This window comes from Panthera leo, chromosome B1, assembly GCF_018350215.1.
Source record: "Panthera leo isolate Ple1 chromosome B1, P.leo_Ple1_pat1.1, whole genome shotgun sequence".
Taxonomy (NCBI): Eukaryota; Metazoa; Chordata; class Mammalia; order Carnivora; family Felidae; genus Panthera; species Panthera leo.
In genome coordinates, this window is record NC_056682.1 from 16,354,428 (window position 1) to 16,373,120 (window position 18,693).

The 18,693-nt window shown below is 40.3% G+C and overlaps 1 protein-coding gene across 2 annotated transcripts in view; it reads right to left on the reverse strand.

Annotated features, from left to right (window-relative positions):
- Nucleotides 1-17,411, reverse strand: part of PDLIM3 (PDZ and LIM domain 3) — a 29,528-nt gene extending 12,117 nt beyond the window's left edge. Inside the window, exons 1-3 of one of the 2 annotated variants that reach the window (XM_042934330.1) lie at nucleotides 17,182-17,411; nucleotides 8,712-8,863; nucleotides 7,045-7,129 (exon numbers count right to left, since the gene is read on the reverse strand). In XM_042934330.1, coding sequence (XP_042790264.1) covers nucleotides 7,045-7,129; nucleotides 8,712-8,863; nucleotides 17,182-17,274 — 330 coding nt within the window. In that variant the 5' untranslated portion in view covers nucleotides 17,275-17,411. The remainder of the gene's footprint in view (nucleotides 1-7,044; nucleotides 7,130-8,711; nucleotides 8,864-17,181) is intronic. The other variant, XM_042934329.1, reaches the window with a different exon arrangement.
- Nucleotides 17,412-18,693: the final 1,282 nt, after the last annotated feature.

The following is an 18,693-nucleotide window of genomic DNA, read 5'->3' on the forward strand; positions in this document are numbered from 1 at the left end:
CTTGCTCATGTCATTTTTTTCTCTTCTTGTCATTACAAATGAGTAAATGGTGGGATGGCGCTTTTTTTGGTTGTTGTTAGAAAAAGAGACTGTCTTCGTTTCTTAGGGGAGGAACCAGAGTTTTGCACACAGATTCTTGTGCTTGAGAACATACCGACAGCTTCCTTTAGGGACCCATGCCACATGATGCTTCGGTGTTTTGATTCTGAACAGCCACTCTTCACACGAAGTCCCTATTCCCCCATCTAGGTTTCTTGGAAAAGTTCACTTAAAATTTTAATAGTTGTAACAGGCAAATGGGGTACAGCTTCAAATACTAGCTGTACTGAGTCTGTGACTCCAGCTACCCCAAATCTCCTGGTGCCTGAAAATCGGGGATGTGGTAGAGAGCAACTTTTCTCTCATCAACCTTGGGCCGCGTATTATAATAGCCTCTTAAACTTGAGAAGGTCTGAGTTGAATACAATAGGCTGTGATCCTATAGTGTGATTGGATTGACTGGCATCTTACTGATTCATTATTTTTACCTCCAGAATAGTGGCTCACTGCCTAGGAGTTCGTTGGGGGACAGTAGGGTTGCTGCTGTTAGGCAGCAGAATGACTAAAATCACCAAATGTGGCTTTAGAAAAATGCTGAGTCCCAGAATATGGGAAAATGTGTGTAGTCACACATTTATACAGTGCCACCATCTGATTGTTTTGGCTGATTTAATGATGAATTCTGCTTGTTTTTTTTTTTGTTTTTTTGTTTTTTTGTTTTTTTTATGATTTCTGATTAGCCTTATTAGGGCAGGAAAAAAGTGAATTGGAAATAATTGTAGGTAATGCCAGTGGTGATGATTCAAGCCTTTGTTACTCTTTTTGAAATGAAAGAAGAAGGCTAATTGCCTCATTTAGTTTTGGTAAATTATTAATTTCTCAGGCTAATTAAAAGAGTGAATCAGGCAGAACTGAAGGACTTAAGCTTTGTGGAATTTTTTTTAACAAAGTATGATAGGCCTTAAAGATCTTGATAAATAGAATTGAATTTAAAAAATTAGTTAATGTGATATGATGGTTTTATGGGGAAAAAAGTCGCTGCCCTTATTTCTTCTTAGTCTTAAAATGATTAAGAAACATGGGTGGTGATTGTCCTGTAAATGAGGCATCTTCACTGAAAATATTTGTGCACTAATAATTTCTAGTAGTGCTTCCGAAAAGCAGCATTTGAGTTAATCAGCTCCAACCTTTTTCTTTGCTTTCAGTTTTGGTTATATATTGCAAAGGTCATAAATGTGTAATTTGTTAAAATAAAAAAAAAAAAACCTTACTTTCTGCACATAATCATAAGAGGATATAAAAGAATATAGGCTTCAATCTAATATAGGCTTCAAACATTTGTATTTAGGCTTTGCAAAGCATTAGTTTATGGGCTGCTAGAGTCATTCCAAAAAAGCACAATGAAATTGTATACATCAAAGGTAAACAAATTTAAGTATGGCACGGGGAGGCAACATTATATCCAAGTCTTCCATCGTTGTTGATGGTCAAACAGAATCAAAAGACAAAGCCAATGACAAGTTTGGTATTCCACATTAATTTCTTTTTACATTTTCTGGAAAATCATTCATAACAGTAATACCAGTAAAAAATTATACAGCAGTCAATACAGTCCAGCTCTTGTGTTTATTTTACCCAGACAAAAGCATCCAAATGATTCTCATCTCTTGGGAATTCAATAAGTAACCACTGCAGTTAATGAATGCATTTTAAATGTTATTTTTATATATTAGGAGCTTATACTAAGGAATAATAGTTTGAATTAATAAAGTGCTAGAGCCAACAGAGTAAAAGCTAGGCAACTAGATGGAGGCTTGCTGATATTGGGGAGAATGCAGCTGGTGACAACAATCTCCAAGCCCTTAGGATGACCTCAGCAGTGACAGCATTCCAAGACAGTTGCACCTTTCAACTTCCTACTTGAAGAAGTTGTACATATATAAAGATTCAGCCCAAGAACTGAGGCTATTACCAGCTCCAAAAGAAACAACATGTTTCATGGTACATACATAGACGTATGTATATACTTACTAAAAAAAGTGGTGGGAAAATAAGGAAAACAAGGGATCATACCTTCGATCAAGGCACGCTGAAGAACTAATGGTATTTTGTCATGTTTGGAATTTATGAACAATCACCACCTGACCTCATGCTCACCCCTCAAAAGAAAAATAGTCACCCCTGCAAATTTTTTTCAGTGATCTGTTTCAAGTGTTTCCCGTATATAGTAGGGAACAGTTTGGGGATTAAGAAAGCTTGTTTTGAATGGGCCGCCTTCCAGTCATCACAAAATTGTAGACAAATCTATCTTTTGATAGACAAATCTATCTTTTGAAAATATAAACAACTCCAACCCATACCTCACTTGATTGTGTGTAGAGTTCCTATACATCTTTATTATCAGATCTTCTAGGGCCAAGGATGTAATTCTTTTATGGAGACAGAAACAGTTATCTTCTCATTTAGAAATGAATGATGTTTGTTTCTGAAAAGCATCTTTCCTGTGTTATGATAGCTACATTATAATTTTGAGTTGTTCAACTAACATTAAACAAAGATAAGCATAATGTCTTATTTGAGAATGCCGGCTTTGAAGGACACAGACCTCTAACAACATACCGTTAGCCTACAGCTAATATATAATGCTAATATAATGCTTTGTATAGGAAAATGCATATCTGCTCCCAGGCCAGGTTCAGTGTGGATGGAAGGCTTTTATTCAATGGCTGTGGGTTGATCTAAACAACTTCTAAGGTTCTTTTTAAGTCTAAGATTCAAGTCTAAATTCAAAAAAACAAAATTTAACTTTTTAATAATAGCATGAACAAATGAAAAAAAAAAACTAGGCATTAAAATTTCATGTCAGTTGTTACTATAACTGTAAAAGGAAAGTCCCCAAAGCCTGAATCTATGCATAGGGAAAAGACTGGAAATAAATACACTAACATTTTCTTAATTGTGGCAGGGCTTGTGTGGTAGGATGTAATATTTTTCCCCCTCAATGAATATATATTACTTTTAATTTTTTAAATATTTATTCATTTTTTGATAGAGATAAAGCGTGAGTGGGGGAGGAGCAGAGAAAAAGGGAGACACAGATCTGAAGCAGGCTCCAGGCTCCGAGCTGTCAGCACAGAGCCAGCCCGACGCAGGGCTCGAACTCACAGACCGTCAGATCATGACCTGAGCTGAAGTCGGACGCTTAACCGACTGAGCCACCCAGGCGCCCCGAATATACATTACTTTTAAAATGAAAAGTATTTTATTCTAATAGCCAAGGTCACAGAATTTACAGTGAAAGTTTCACTTGGCTTAAGAAATAAGAGCTCAAATACTGTTTTGCTCGATGGCATTTTCTACTCATCTACAGCGGCGTCTTGAAGCATGATATATCAAAAGCATTTATTTCTCAGACAGACACATCTTTGTTGTCCATAAAGTTGCCTTATTTGCAAAGTTCCTATTTTGGGTGTGTGCGTGGGGGGAAGACCTCTCTTTGCAAGACATCGTTTTGCGTGGCGTCGTGTTAATTAAAAAAATAAAATAAGAAGACAAACATAACCTCCGTTTAGCTTTCCTCCACACTCATGCTCCAAGTTAAATTCACTGCTTATCATTTTCTTTCAATCATTGCATTTTGTTCAGTTTATGCTTTGGCGTTTCAGATCGCAGGACTTGTGCTAAGGCTGAGCTATGTTCGTAGGGAATGTCCGTCCTGAAGTGCCAAGTTACGTGAACCGATCATGCAGAAATCTGGCCTGAGGATCATCAGAGTAGGAGGCCTCTGGCCCATTAAGGGAAGAACTGAAATGGTTGTTATCTCTGAGACCTTCGAACACCGGCCTCCCTGAGAGGGTGCCAGTAAGAATGAGCCATGACTCAAAGTAAAGGAATGTTCAGAGGCTCCATCTGACTGGCTTCTGGAGCCTTTAACCCAAGCTTCACCTTTCGTTCTTTTTTTTTTTTTAAACCTATCTCATTCTTTATGTTTCCCCCATTTGTGCTATCCTAAATATCCATATTGCTTAACCCCAAGATGTAGGACACGTGGACTAATATATGATTGAGGAGAGGCCAGAGTATTTAAAATTAGGGTTATTTTAAAAAGTCCAGTTTTTGTAATAATTATGGTCATAAATTCAAACTTGCAGATTTATAAAAGGGGCTTCTTCTAGAACGAAAACTCAGACAGTTTCCCTTAAACTCCACTTCTGGACAGATGTTAGCAAAACACAGGCTCCCATTTTGGTCTGAGCTCAGCCTGTGCTTGCTAAATACTTGCTGAGGCACCCACATGCCGGAGCAGGTACTGCAACACGGTGAGGGATCACTGGGGATTTGGTACTTTGGTCGTATCTATTTTTTTTTTTTTTTATTAATCTTTAAAAATGTTTATGTATTTTTGAAAGAGAGGGTACAAGTGGAAAAGGGGCACAGAGAGAGAGAGAGAGAGACAGAGGATCTGAAGCAGGCTCTGCCCTGAAAGCAGAGAGCCCGACGTAGGGCTCCCACTCACAAACCGTGAGATTATGACCTGAGCTGAAGTCGGATGCTCCACCGAGGGAGCCAACAGGTGCCCCTGACCCCATATCTTAGCGGCTCATATTGGTGAGATCAGATTTTGAACATTAGGAGAAGTCTGGAATGGAAAATTAATTTGCGGAAGGGTGCAGTACAATTTTGGATGTGTACTATATACGGAAAAGGAAATTCAGAATTTTATCCATTTCGTCCTGGTGACAATAAGAGATTGGGTGGTCAATAAATGCATATGTGTGAGCCTTAAACTTTCCTTTCTTTCTGTTGTTTTTTAAAGCACCACATGATCTCTTTTTCTCACGCGTTGCCTCTAAGGGATGAACTGGAGGTGGGACGAAGCTCAGGGATTCCTGCAAAGGACTATCTACAAGTGACGGCTCTGCCTGGGAACTTTGTTTTTTCCTCCTGCAGTCTTGTCTTCTATCTAAGGTAATGTTGATCACAGGTATTGTTCTTCACCAATCCACCTCGGAGGCCAGGGGCTAAGCCACCACCAGCATTCAGATCCCTTCTCTGAAGAGCTGAGCTCTCGCCTGACCTAAATCGCATTCAACTTGCATGACCACTTTTACCCTGCAGCTGCCGGGGCTGGGGGCAGCCAAGCACCATTCTGAGAATTGGTTCCCAGGTTTGGTCCTGGGCGATGGTAGAAGAGGCAGTTTATCCATTTCCTTTCGTTCATTTGTCAGGTATTTATTGAGCGCTTGCTGTGTGCTCTGCCCGGGAGGCGCAGAGTAAAGAGAACAGACACAGCAGTCCTCACCTTCATGGATAGCCCAGATCAAGCTCCCCGCCTTTGGGGCCTGTTTTCTCCTCCTTTGCTCTTAATGATTTTTAGGCTCAGGCTCTTCCTTTCTTCCAGTCAAAGGTCTAGGGCGAGGATCTAATAAACTCATGCTCTCTAAAGGTTAAACTACTCAGGATGTTTCTTCTTCTGGGGGGATTGTATTTGAACTGAAAATAAAGTTTTGATCCAAAGCAGTTTGTAATGACCCTTGTAATGGTGATGTGGAAGGCAGTCCTGGTGTCCAGGAGGTTCTATCGCGTGGGCAGCTCCCGCCTCACTGTCAGGAGAGGCCAGAGGCCTTCTGATCACAGCCTGGTGGGAGGCGGGTACCATACCAGTCCCACCAAGAGCTCCCACTAAATTGAAATCTCTATAAACAATTCGATGTGCCAAGTTCTTTTTCTATAGTGTTTTATTTAGGTCTTTGAGAAGCCCGATGAGACACAGGTACACGTTACTCTGAACGTGTTTTTACTGAGGAGAAAATGGAGGCTTATGAAGAAAGTGGAAAACTGGAAGGGACAAATGCAGAAGTTGATCCTGAAAAGGCAGATGTTGCTAAAGCATAAATTACAAATATGTTTTCAATGCATTTGCAGCAGTTATATAGGAAAACTACAGTTTGGGAATATTTAATCAGTTTAGTAGGAATACTTGTTTAAAAAGGGATACCCAGGGGTGCCCGGATGGCTCAGTCGGTTGGGTGTCCTACTTCGCTCAGGTCATGATCTCACGATCCGTGGGTTCGAGCCCAACGTCGGGCTCTGTGCTGATAGCTCGGATCCTGGAGCCTGCTTCGGATTCTGTGTCTGTCTCCCTCTCTCTCTGCCCCTCCCCTGCTCACGCTCTGTCTCTCTCTGTCTCTCAGAAATGAATAAACATTAAACAAATTTTTTTAAAAAGGGATACCCAGTTTATGTAGCTGTCTCTCTAAACTTGGGAAACCTCTGGCTAAGGAGAGGTTCTAAAATCCTTTCCTTAATTACATTTTGCATACAGCACGATTGAGGGTTAGTTTAATTTCAGTGTTTTTGGAGCTTTTGAAAATAGACATGGTCAGATAGGCATCAGATTATTAGATTAATTTAGCTCATTAGAATTGCCTCAAGGGAAAATCCTCTGTCTTTTGTAATTCTCCTGCATGGGCAGAATATCACCATGATTACATAATGCAAACCCTTTTTTGTCGAGTAAACTTAATTATAGAACTCCAGAACTGAGAATTAAAGAAGAATGTAAAATAAAATCTGGGTGAAGACCTGGAAGAATTGAAGTTCACAATAATTATTAAATTAGAGACACCTGTTTCAAATGCTAGACCCTAATTTTGTTTAGCTTTGTTTTAACATTTTAAACTTCTTGGATTATGTCATGGTCATATGGCAGAAGTCCATCAAAAAGAATGAAAAAATAAGTGGACTGTACATAGATACAGCCAAATTTTTCCAGAGAACATATCTATCTTTTAACAAGGTGCTTGTCTGGGCATACTTCTTTTTTTTCCTGATGGAAAAAGCACATGGATAATACAAATTAATCTCACAGGGTAAAGACAGACAATGGCTCCATCAGGTGGCTCATTCTAAGTTTTTTGTATTTGCCACTTCTTCCTCTTGGAAGGCGTCCACATCATTTAAAAGGAAATAGAATGTGAATATCATTTACTCTAAAATTCATACCTGTGGTTCTGATTCCAAGTTGATTTTGAAAGGATGAGCCTTCCCATCTTCAGATACCTGTGGAGACCATAAGCGAGTTTCTGCCCTGTAAATAAAAGAAATTTTGTAAGCTCCAAATTCTAATGGTACTTTCAGTTATAGTATACTTTCATCTCCCATAATATTTATCGAGATACTATCAAACCTTGATAGTTTAAGCAAAAGCAATGTTCCCTGGTCATTATTCTGTATTCTCCCATCTAATTAGTTTTTTGCATACTTTTGGGGAAACTTGAGTGGATAAAAATTGCATGGAGGACTACTATAGACTGAAGTTTGGGTCCCCCCACAAGTCCCCATGTTGAAGCCCCAGGCCCCAGTGTGATGGTATTTGTAGGTGAGGTCTCTGGGAGGTAATTAGGATTAGAGTAGGTCATGAGGGTAGAGCTGTCATGATAGGATCAATGTCCTTACATAAAGAGGAAGAGATCTGAGGTCTCTTGTCTCTGTGTGCATGCACCAAGAAAGGCCATGTGAGGATATAATCAGGAACCTGACCGTGCTGGCACCCTGGTCTCAGACTTCTAGCCTCTAGAACTGTGAGAAATAAATTTGTGTTGTTTAAGCCAACCAGTCTATGGTATTTTTGTTATAAGAGCCTGAACGAAGGAAAAGACATTGTACAGTTTCTGGAGAAAGTAGGTTGCCAGTACCTGCAGGCAACAGTACAGGAGAGGAAGATCCTGGAGGCCGATGACCACAGGGCAAATGCTCTAGGTTTCCCTCCTTCCCTCCTTCCTACCCAGGCCACTGCAGGAGACACGGAGTGGTTTGCCAGGGGGATTTACTGTTGGCATCAAGGAAATGAGCTTTGTCCAATCTCATGTCCTTCTCATGTATCTGTTTGGGACCATGTGCTCCTAAGGGACTGTGTGCTTGGCAGGAACACAGGTCGTGGGTAAATAGGAAAAGAGTCAATCTCACCCCTGAAATGGCAATTGGCTGATTGATTGTGCCTTCTGAACCACAGCAGGGAAAGTTGGGAATACAATAACAGCAGGATAAACACACACTAACAACCACTATTTAATGTGAAAACATTATTTTCACAATGGGCTATGGCAAGAGATCAGGTTCAATTTCCTAATTTTTTTTTTTTTTGTTGTTAGAAATGTCTCATTCTCTAACACTCTCACTCCACAGGCACTCTTATACCTGGTCAGATTCTTCTGGGCTGAATTCTGTACAAAACAGCCAATGGCATACAGGGTATTAGCAACTGGTTTTCAACATGATCACATTTTGGTAAGTCAAGAGATTCTTTTGGAGAATCTTTAAATTCCATCCCATTTTCTACTGCATTTAGAACAACAGTACAAGTAGCTGTCCTGTACATTGTTTCTGTGGTCAGTACCTTTAATGGTGCTATTAACAGGAAAAAGAATTCTTTTAGCCTCTTTCATTATTGTGACATTCCAAAGAATTCTTTTCAGAAATAGTTTGTTAGCAACTACTAGACTGACATCAGTGAAGAACAGACCAAAGTGGCTGATATGTTTAAAAAAAGCCAGTCAAAATTCTAGGCCCTGTGACACTCCTTTGCACTGGGAGGATGAAATCATTTCTAGTTCTAGTTCAGGTTCTCCTGCAAAACAGATCACATTTTAACACCATTAATTAAAGAGCACCTGTCAATTTTGAGGCACAGCTGGTGGCCTGCTGCTTTAATCCTGTCCTGTGCATCCGCGTGAGTCATGGACTCTGTACCAAAGCCATCAATAGCCAGGATGACATCTCCCGGACACAGGTGGGCAGCTGCCGCCTTGCTTCCTGGAGTAATCTGGAAGAAATCATGGCATCATTTAAAAACCAACATTCTGCACTATCTTGAGTTTTGTGACTGACATTTATATCTTCAGCTTGGTAACATTTTAAATGTTTCACTGGGCAGGGAATTTTATTTTTTTTATTTTTTTTATTTTTTAATATATGAAATTTACTGTCAAATTGGTTTCCATACAACACCCAGTGCTCATCCCAAAAGGGGCCCTCCTCAATACCCATCACCCACCCTACCCTCCCTCCCACCCCCCATCAACCCTCAGTTTGTTCTCAGTTTTTAAGAGTCTCTTATGCTTTGGCTCTCTCCCACTCTAACCTCTTTTTTTTTTTTTTCCTTCCCCTCCCGCATGGGTTTCTGTTAAGTTTCTCGGGATCCACATAAGAGTGAAACCATATGGTATCTGTCTTTCTCTGTATGACTTATTTCACTTAGCATCACACTCTCCAGTTCCATCCACGTTGTTACAAAGGGCCATATTTCATTCTTTCTCATTGCCACGTAGTACTCCATTGTGTATATAAACCACAATTTCTTTATCCATTCATCAGTTGATGGACATTTAGGCTCTTTCCACAATTTGGCTGTTGTTGAGAGTGCTGCTATAAACATTGGGGTACAAGTTGGGCAGGGAATTTTAAATCTAACTTAAAATAACTCTTAATTGGTCAATTGTGTTAGCTCTATTTTTCCACCATGCTAAATATTTTTGTTTTTTACTAATGACATGTCATCTATAATGACCTCTATTATTCTCTTTTAAAACATCTTCCTTAAATCCCTGCTTGAATCATATTTTCTTTGCTTTAAACAAAACAGTTCATTCTTTAGGTATTATTTCACCCATAACTCTCTATTTGGGAATACAACTCCCCCAAATTAGGGAGCTTTTATATTTGAATTGAAACTACTGTAGCATCCCTATAAGTAATGATCTTTGAAATTCATATGAAGGGGGATATAGGCTGTAGAAAGCTAGAAAGAGAATGACTCCTGCATTGATAAGAAGAAGCCATATAATATACAAAATTATAAACTTTAATGAACTATTCAGAGAGCTAAAGCTGCAGGGCAACCAACTGGCCTGGGATCCAAGGAAAGACAGGTGCCTCCACAGAAAGTAAGCAACTCGTATCACTGTATCAGAGCATAGAGGAACATGGGACACCATTTTAGCCATAAAGAAGAATTCAGTCAAAATTATGAACAAATTACTAAAGTTAGCATTGAGATTCGAGAACCCTTGGGGATGGCAGACACAGGGAAGTTTGCATCCATAAACAATCTCTTCTCCATGAATGAAAAACAGATTGAACAAATAAAAACAACTAACAAGATGCTAAATTTTAATTGAACCTTATCAGTAATTACATTAAATGTAAATGGTCTAACCATATTCTGATGTTTTAACAGAGATTGTCAAACTAGGTAAAAAAAAAAAATCCAGTTTTATGCTATCTACAAGAAACCCACATGGATTTCTTTTTTGGGAGGGTGGGCTGGGGGGATGAAAGGAATACTTAATGGGAAATGTATGGTTATTAAATGTTTAAAAGATAGCAAATTAGAAATTATTACCATATTGAGTATTCAGTGTTTGACTGCTATACCTACTCCCTTTCTGGGTAAATCCCAATTATTTACAACCACCTAATAGTCCTTACCTGGTTTTATCCTACCTACTTCTCTAACATCATCTTACACCATTCCTGCTCCCATCACCCACTGTGCTGTAGCTATTGCAGTTTCCTTTTAGTTCCTCAAATAGGGCAACCCTCTTCAGGGCTTCACATGCACTGTTCTTTTTGCCCAAAGTGTTTCCCCCACTCTTCACCCAGTTGCTTCTCCTCATCCTTTAGGTCTAGACTTAAATATCACATTCTCAAAGAGACTTCCCCAAACATCTGAAGTAGCTTCTCCAGACCCTCCCCCATCATTCTCCACCATTACATTTTATTCACTTCCTTCCTGAAGACAATTTGTATTTTAATGTTTGTTTATTTACTTGTGTATTGTCTTGGCAACCAGACTGGAAGTTCTTGAGAATATCTATAGTAGCATGTATATTTCTAATACATTGCAGCGTATATTCCAGTGTTTAGAATTAATGGATAATTAAAAATGAATGAAGTGGATATTTAAATAAGCTCATGGAACAAAAAGACCTACTCCCTACAGAACCAAAGATTATAGCTATTAATGTCAACCCATCATTGTTACATCTGCACATTTCCACTGTTTAGAGGAGAAGAATGCATAGGACTTGACTTAAACCTCTAACTGCTCCAGGAATAAACTAGGTTGTTTTTAATATTTTACTTGAGGATAGTCATTCATTCATTTTCTTTCTCTATTTACTTAATCTAGCTATCAGTTCTGTTTAACATTGTTGCTCTAAGGGATATCCAAGTTTCATCTAAATGAATAAAATTGCTGCGGTAATAAATTCTCATACTTTGAGATCTTCAGTCTCATCACTAAAATATTTGTTGTACTCACTTCAATTCTGTGATCATGTCACTCTAGTGATTGTCATCATTTTTTGATAGGAACAGTTAATAGAAGCTTGGTGAAGACAATGGGGATTATTAGATCTCAGCCTTTGGGAGACATTTCATAGCTGTTTTCCATTTGGAAATTCTCCCAGACACAGAACTGTTGGAAGAATAAAAGTTTCCATCCCTAGTGTGACTTGCAGGGATAAAAATAATATTAAACTTTTAATTTTCTCTAGCTATAGTTTGTCAACAGCAGTACTATCTATTTTTAAACTCCTAAGACCAGAAGTCTTTTCTTTGAGTTACAACATGTTAGAACCTGGGGTTCTTGCTTGTCATAAAGACTCCCATCATACCCTAAATGCCTGGAATCACAAATCATACACTCTAGGAGAGGAACGAGGGAATTTGTGTTTCAACAGATGCCTCGGGTGATTTCCATTATTCATATCAATGTATTGTTTGGGTCCATTTGGAAAAAAAAACTAATTTAAATCACAGGTAAAGCATCTATAATATTCTACTTACTGCAGGAGACAGGAGGGAAGCACAAGATATGGCCGTGGTGACACGTTTATGTTAAGGATAAAAATGATTAAAATAGTTATGAACAAGGCAAGTATATACTAAAGGGCTGTGCTGTGGGGTATGAGTCAAAATAGTGAGAGAGCCCGTTGTTCAGTTGTTCTCTGTTGCCTGCAAATAAACTCCAATGATGTACCTGGCATCTAAAGCCCTCTGGTGCCTGGCTGTAATCTACATTTCTAGGGCCATACCTCAGACCAATCATATCAGAAGCTCTATACATAGCGCCTGGGCATGAGTATTTTCACAAGTTATCTGGGTGAATCTACTGTGCAGCTGGGGTTGAGAACTATTATTGGTATTGTAATACTGAGAACTATTATCTCACTGAATTCTCAAGACACTCTTTTAAGATGAGAAAACTGATGCTCTCAGAGTAGAAGAAGCTTGCTTAGGGCCACATATCCTGTGAAAATCTGTAATTCCTTGTAGGTCTAACTCTGTAGCTCAAGTTCTTTCACCATCCTACAAGGCCCCTCCTGCAGGCAGTCTTTGCCCTGACTCCTCCTACCCTTGGCCATACTTTTCGCACGGAATCCTGGACAGGCTGTGTCATAGAATCCTGGACAGGCTGTGTTATGTATGTATTATGTCCCTTCTCCTATTCGAGCGTCTCAGGGGTGTAGAAACCCATTACATTATAACTGTATCCCCCACAGTGCCTTCCACATACAGTACATTCTGCAATCAATAGATATTTGTGGGATATTTGCGCAATTAACAGATATTTCTGCAATTAATAGATAATTAATAATGAATGTTATGAACATATGAACCAGCACTGCCATGCAGACATGTGTTTGGTCGAATAAAATTCAACAGGTTTTCCCATTGACCTTCCTACGGCACTTGAATCCTGGTAAAGGATTGCATTCAACTGTAAGCATTTCTTTCTAAAAACTCAAATTTCAAATATAGTTTATATTGGAGTAACATACTTTTCTATGTTCAAGCCTGCAAAACTTAAGAATACAGTAACATTTTCTATATTGGTACCCAAGTCCATGTAGTGTTCTCAGTTAGCCGTGATCTTGGCCGGACTGTGCTCTGAATAGGAAGGAGGGAGGAGGAGGGGGAGGGAGAGGCATTGAGTGGGAAAGTACATACCAGCATCAGATGTATACAATAATTTTACATCTCATACACAAAAGAAACTTGTACTTTATTCCAAACTGGACCATTTGTGCAAACAAACCATCTGTAACTTGGCCGTGATAGCAGATCCACCTTCTGGGTGGTCCAAACATTTAAAAAAAAGAAAGAGACTCCTTAGAATCTTCTTGCCAGAAAAAGAAAAGCTGCTCACTTAGAGATGTGAGCCTCAGATTTATTCTGCGAAATGCAGAGGCCAGTAATGTATGGTGTTTGCAGTAACAACCCTTCCACATACACAACGGAAATTCATATTGCACCTGGCATAGCACACCTATTGCCTAGAAACTATTTTCCTACAGATTGTGCGTATCACAACCCACTGCTAATTTTTTGTCAAGGGTGCCTGGAGTTTGGTTTACCTTACTTCTGATGTCTTTTATGATACAAATCAACCCAGCTGATTAAGTGGATTGCCAATGGTTTCTGGAGTGGGGACCCTTTGCCCTACCTAATTCTGTGAATTGTAATATCAATTGCTAGAGAGAGTCACACTGGCAACCCCCTGCCCCAACTCTAGTGGAGTAGAGGCCCACCGTCTAGGAGCTTTTGCATTTGCAGAGTGTGGAGCAAGGAGGGAAGGCCATAGCTTGCTGCAAGACAAAAGCCGATTTGACTTGAGGCACGTGTCTCATTTATAGGAATTTTGGTGGTATTAAGTCTAGGCATTGGTTTCTCAATTCTTTGCATACTCAGGAACTTAGCTCACACAGACAGAACAATTAACAGTAAAACAATTCTCACTTATCTTTATTGTAGAATATTTTGAGCATACAATCTGCACCTATTGTGATAATAATAGTTACATCAAAAGCGAACAATTTAAACAATCATTCATGTCATGTCTATATTCCGTGCTCAGCACTGAGTGGCCCCTAAATTTTAGAAGTTCCTGCCTTCGGGGAGCATGCAACTTGTGGGATACCGATGTACTGAAACATCTGTGGCACAAAGCATGGTATAAAGGAGAGGTTGTAGGGCAAAAGCTATGGTAAGCAAATGGATGAAATGCTTGTTATTACAAGAATACTATGGGAGTGGTATTTGATTGGGTTTCCATAGGCACAGAGGACAGTGGGGTAGAGTGAGGAGGAGAAATCTGGAGAAAAATGATGGGTGTAGATGTGGTAGAGAAATCTCAGTCGTCCAGGGCAGTGACACAAATGCTGGTCAACCTATGCAGGGCGAGGAGGAAAGGGAGAGAGAAGGAAGAGAGAGGGAGGAAACGAAGTTGGAAACTTGAGTTGGGAAGAGGGCGGAGGCCGGGAATGTGAGCAAAGACCACACATTTTATTCTCTCTAAACTGGTGTCGCCATTGAAGGATTTTTAAGAAGGGGGAAGAGAGAAGCCCTCCCCAAGGCAGCTGGTAGGAAGATACAGAGTGAGTCTGGGAGGGGAGACAAAGAGCTCGGTGTGAGGTCACGGAAGCTTGAAGAGGGACAGTGGTGGAAAAAGAGGGACATGGTAGATGTTAAAGATTGGGAACCAGTAGGACCGGGCGGTGAAGCGGATGGCGCAAAACACCTGTTGGCAAAGATCTGCACAACAAGCAAGATTCTTCTTAAATGTGTGGACTTCAGAATGCAGGCTTTGGAGGCAGGCAGGGCGAGTGTCAAGTTCCGTCCACTTGTGATCGTCAGCAGGTTAATGAAATTCTTGAAGCTGCATTCTCTCATGTGCAAAAAGGTATCACTACTACTTCTCTTACAGGATTACTACGAGATTTAAGTGAGTTAGTGCATATAAAGGGCTAAGGAGCATGCCCAGGAAGCAAAGGAGTGCACTAACACACATACAATCATACCAATACCTGTCCGTACAATACAAAAATGATACAAGCAATAGAATTTTACTGTGGTTTTTTTTTTTCTTTGAGATCTTTATTTATTTTTGAGGGGGAGGGGAGCAACAGAGAGAGAAGGAGACACAGGATCCAAACCGGGCTCCAGGCTCTGAGCTGTCAGCACAGAGCCTGGCGAGGGGATGTGAGTTCATGACCTGAGCCGAAGTCGGATGCTCAACCGACTGAGCCACCCAGGCACCCCGAATTTTACTGTTTAATTACAACACTGATCATTCGTTTTGTGTAACATCTTTTAGTGTTGTTACAAGTGATTTTTACTGTTCTTATAATTTTAATGGAAATATTCTCAGTTAGGTGTTCACGATGGCAAAAAAGTTCAAGTGAATATATTTTCATTTACTCAATATGAATCTGTCATGCGCATGGTTTGGGGAGCACTTGGAATACAAAATAGCTGAATTTTACCTGCTATTCTTGAATTAAATTAACTGAAGAGAAAAGGCAGAGTCCAATGAAATAATCATTTATGGTCACGCATTGTTATTGAACCATGTCAAAATGAGTGATACAAATTAGTAATGAATCAAAAATTCAAGTATGAATTGGCCTCCCAAATAATAATTGTCGTGTCAACTACATTTGCCAATAGCTCCTGTAGTCCAGTGGCAAAATATAAGTACTGCTTTAAAATAAACGTTATTTATAATGTCAACAATGCAAAATTTCAAACATAAGATTAATCATATTGATGTGTTACGTAGTAATAGCAAGATATTTCTTTTATAAATCACTTAAGAGATTTTGGTGACGAAATTATTTCTTTAGTGTTTACTATGAGTTATCCTTTGTTAAGATTCAAGAGCTTATTTCCTTTCATCTAAGCAAATGAAAACTGCTTCAGAAACTTTAAAAATATTTCTTAGTAGAGATAATGGAAACCGTTTTGGTTGGTAAATCCATAAAAGGCATTCATTGCTTGGCCCAGATCACTGAACCATTTTCTGCTTAATTTACTTAGGAACTTTTTTGGAGGTATGTTAAGTTTTCATGTCTCATACAAAAACACATGTCAGATGTGTTTATATGTTTTCAAAAAATGTAAAACAAAGCTTGAAATGTTCCATGGTATGCGTATGTATATATGTATGGTACATGTTGTGAGATATTTTAAAAAGACATTGGTTCCCCAAACTCATAGATATATAAGTAAAGCAGAATTTAAAAGGTATTACCTTGATTAAAACTCTATAGGAGTAAGTCAGCTTATAAAGTATACGTTTATAAAATACACTATAAGCAGTAAAGAAGAAAACATAAGAAAAGTATAATATTCTGAAAGTTTATGCTTTTTGATTATGTTTAATATACCTTATATTGATAATTGAAGTAATAATTTTCTATTAAGACAGACACTTGTGTTAGAAAAAAAAATCAACTAGACAAATCACTTATTTACTGACAGGACAGAAATCCCGAAATTTCCTTTTTCTTTCTTTCTTTCTTTTTTTTTTTTTTTTTCAAATTAGACAATACTCCAGGGAATATTAAGTAAGGAAAGCTGGACTCTGATAATAAAGTACTATTTTCAGAGTTACTAGGCTGAATGTGACTTTCCATCAGGTAAACTAAACTATCTGACGGGTTTTCTTTGTAGTTTGAGTTATAAGGTGATGATTCCTAAGCCAAATTCCCAGCTTTGGAAAATATTTATTCAAAATGCCTGGAAACCTAGGAAAACACGTGCATAATATTTTCCCCGTCTGGGCTGATATGAGCGGTTCCAACTTGGCCGACCCAGGTTGTGCCCTGCGATCAGCGCTGTGCGGAAGTTTTCATCCGTAGGAGAAAAGCGCTCAGGTGCGCGTTTGGCTCTGAGGAACCACCGCCAATGTCAGTCATCCCTCCCTCCTTCCTGGGACCTCATTTCTTTTGTTACTGAAAGGAAACGGGGGTTCGAGAGCAGAAGCCCCCACGCCCCCACCCCTCGCAGCCTAGCCTTCTCGGAGCCCAGGGGAATCACGCTGTCAGTTCACCTCTCCTGGAAAGTTGCTGGGGACCGAGAGGATGCAGAGACCATTGGAGCGGACTTTGTAAATTCTCGTGAGTTGCCCTGCATCCTCCCAGCTGCTTTGCCAAGTTGCTACCGCCCCTCGAACTGTGAGCCCGAAGCGGAGGACCCACACCCAGCGCACCCGGGGCTTGCTGGCCACTCTCCGCTCCTGGGCAACCCTCCGCACGCCAGCCCCCGACTCGCAGCGAAAGAACCGAAAACACCTACCCTGGTGATGACCAAAGGCTGGTTGAAGTCTATGCCCCCCGAGAGTCTGAAGCCCCAGGGCGCGGGGCCCGGAAGAACCACGTTCTGGGGCATGGTGCTCTTGGCGTGGTGGCCTTGGCTCCCAGGGACCGGGGCGCAGCGAGGGGTGGCCCTGCCCGCGGCAAGTGTCCCCGAGCAGGACAGCCACTCCGCTCCCCAGAAAGTGCCCTCGCCCCGATTGCGGCCGGGGAGCTTTATCCCCGCTCCCGAGTGACGTCACTGGCCTACCCGCGTCCCCACCCCCTCCCACCAAGGAGAGCTCCAACTTTGGAAGAAAGAGACGCGCCAGACCCGCGGGAGTTTACCGACGCGCACCGGCTGGGTGCAGCCTCCCAGACCACTCTGGCCGGCGCTGGAGGAGGCTTCGGGTTACAACCTCCAGTGGTCTCTTAAAGTAACACCTGTCCTCCTGTTTATCTTCGACGCGGAGCTCAGCAGTGCGCTTCATTCGGAGTTAAAAGCACTGAAAGCACAGCTTCTATGCTTCCAGTGAAAATGAAACAAAAGCTTCATAAATGCAGTTAGTTGTTTAGCAATTTTGAGTGAGCTAATATTTACTTATTAGCTGTGTGACCTTGGTTAAGTTACCTAACGTCCTTAAGTCTCAGTTTCTTCATCTGTAAAATAGGAGTCATAATTGTACTTCTCTCAGGTTATCTTGAGAATTAAATAAGCTATTTCTGCCTAGTGGCTGGCACAGCATCAATAATTATTAAGCATTTCTGCAATTAAGTACACATAGTCACATTTATTGATGGGTATATATGATATACATTAACATGTATACACATATATTCAAAACCTATTTTTTAAAACAAAGAAATATACAAGTGAAAATGTCATGCAAACATACTCAGTCCAGTGAGCGTTTAAAAGCATACGTGAGCACCTGGGTGGCTCAGTCGGTTAAGCCCCCTACCTCGGCTCAAGTCATGATTTCATGGTTCATGGGACCGATCCCTCCATAGGGCTCTGTGCTCATAGTGCAGACTGCCCCTTCCCCGCTCGCTCTCGAAAATAAATATTTAAGAGTATACACGAGAAGATGATTCATCACTATACTGAAAATATAGTTTAATTTTGACTGGAGCAGTTGTCAACTCCCTCAAATGAAGTCTCTACACTTATTTTTTTGACGCACGTAGGAGGTGAGAATAATAGAAACCTAGGAATTGAGAGTGTCCTGTGTGGGCTTTGCAGCCAGAGTGAGGGTGCTGGGTGGAGTGCCGTGGATCAAGAGGATCCCCAAGCCAGATGAAACTGCATGGAGGAAAAGGGAGGACAAACCTTCATGGAATATCACCAGGGTTCAGGTGCTGTAGCGATTGCTGTACTGACGTGCCCTTACTTCGTCCTCAGGCCGAATCCATTAGAATGTTCTTATAATTCCTTTTCTTTTTTTTAGGTGAGAAAATTTCTTAGAAGTTGAGTAACTTGTGTAAGATCACAAACCCAGGTCCGCCTGCCACCGTT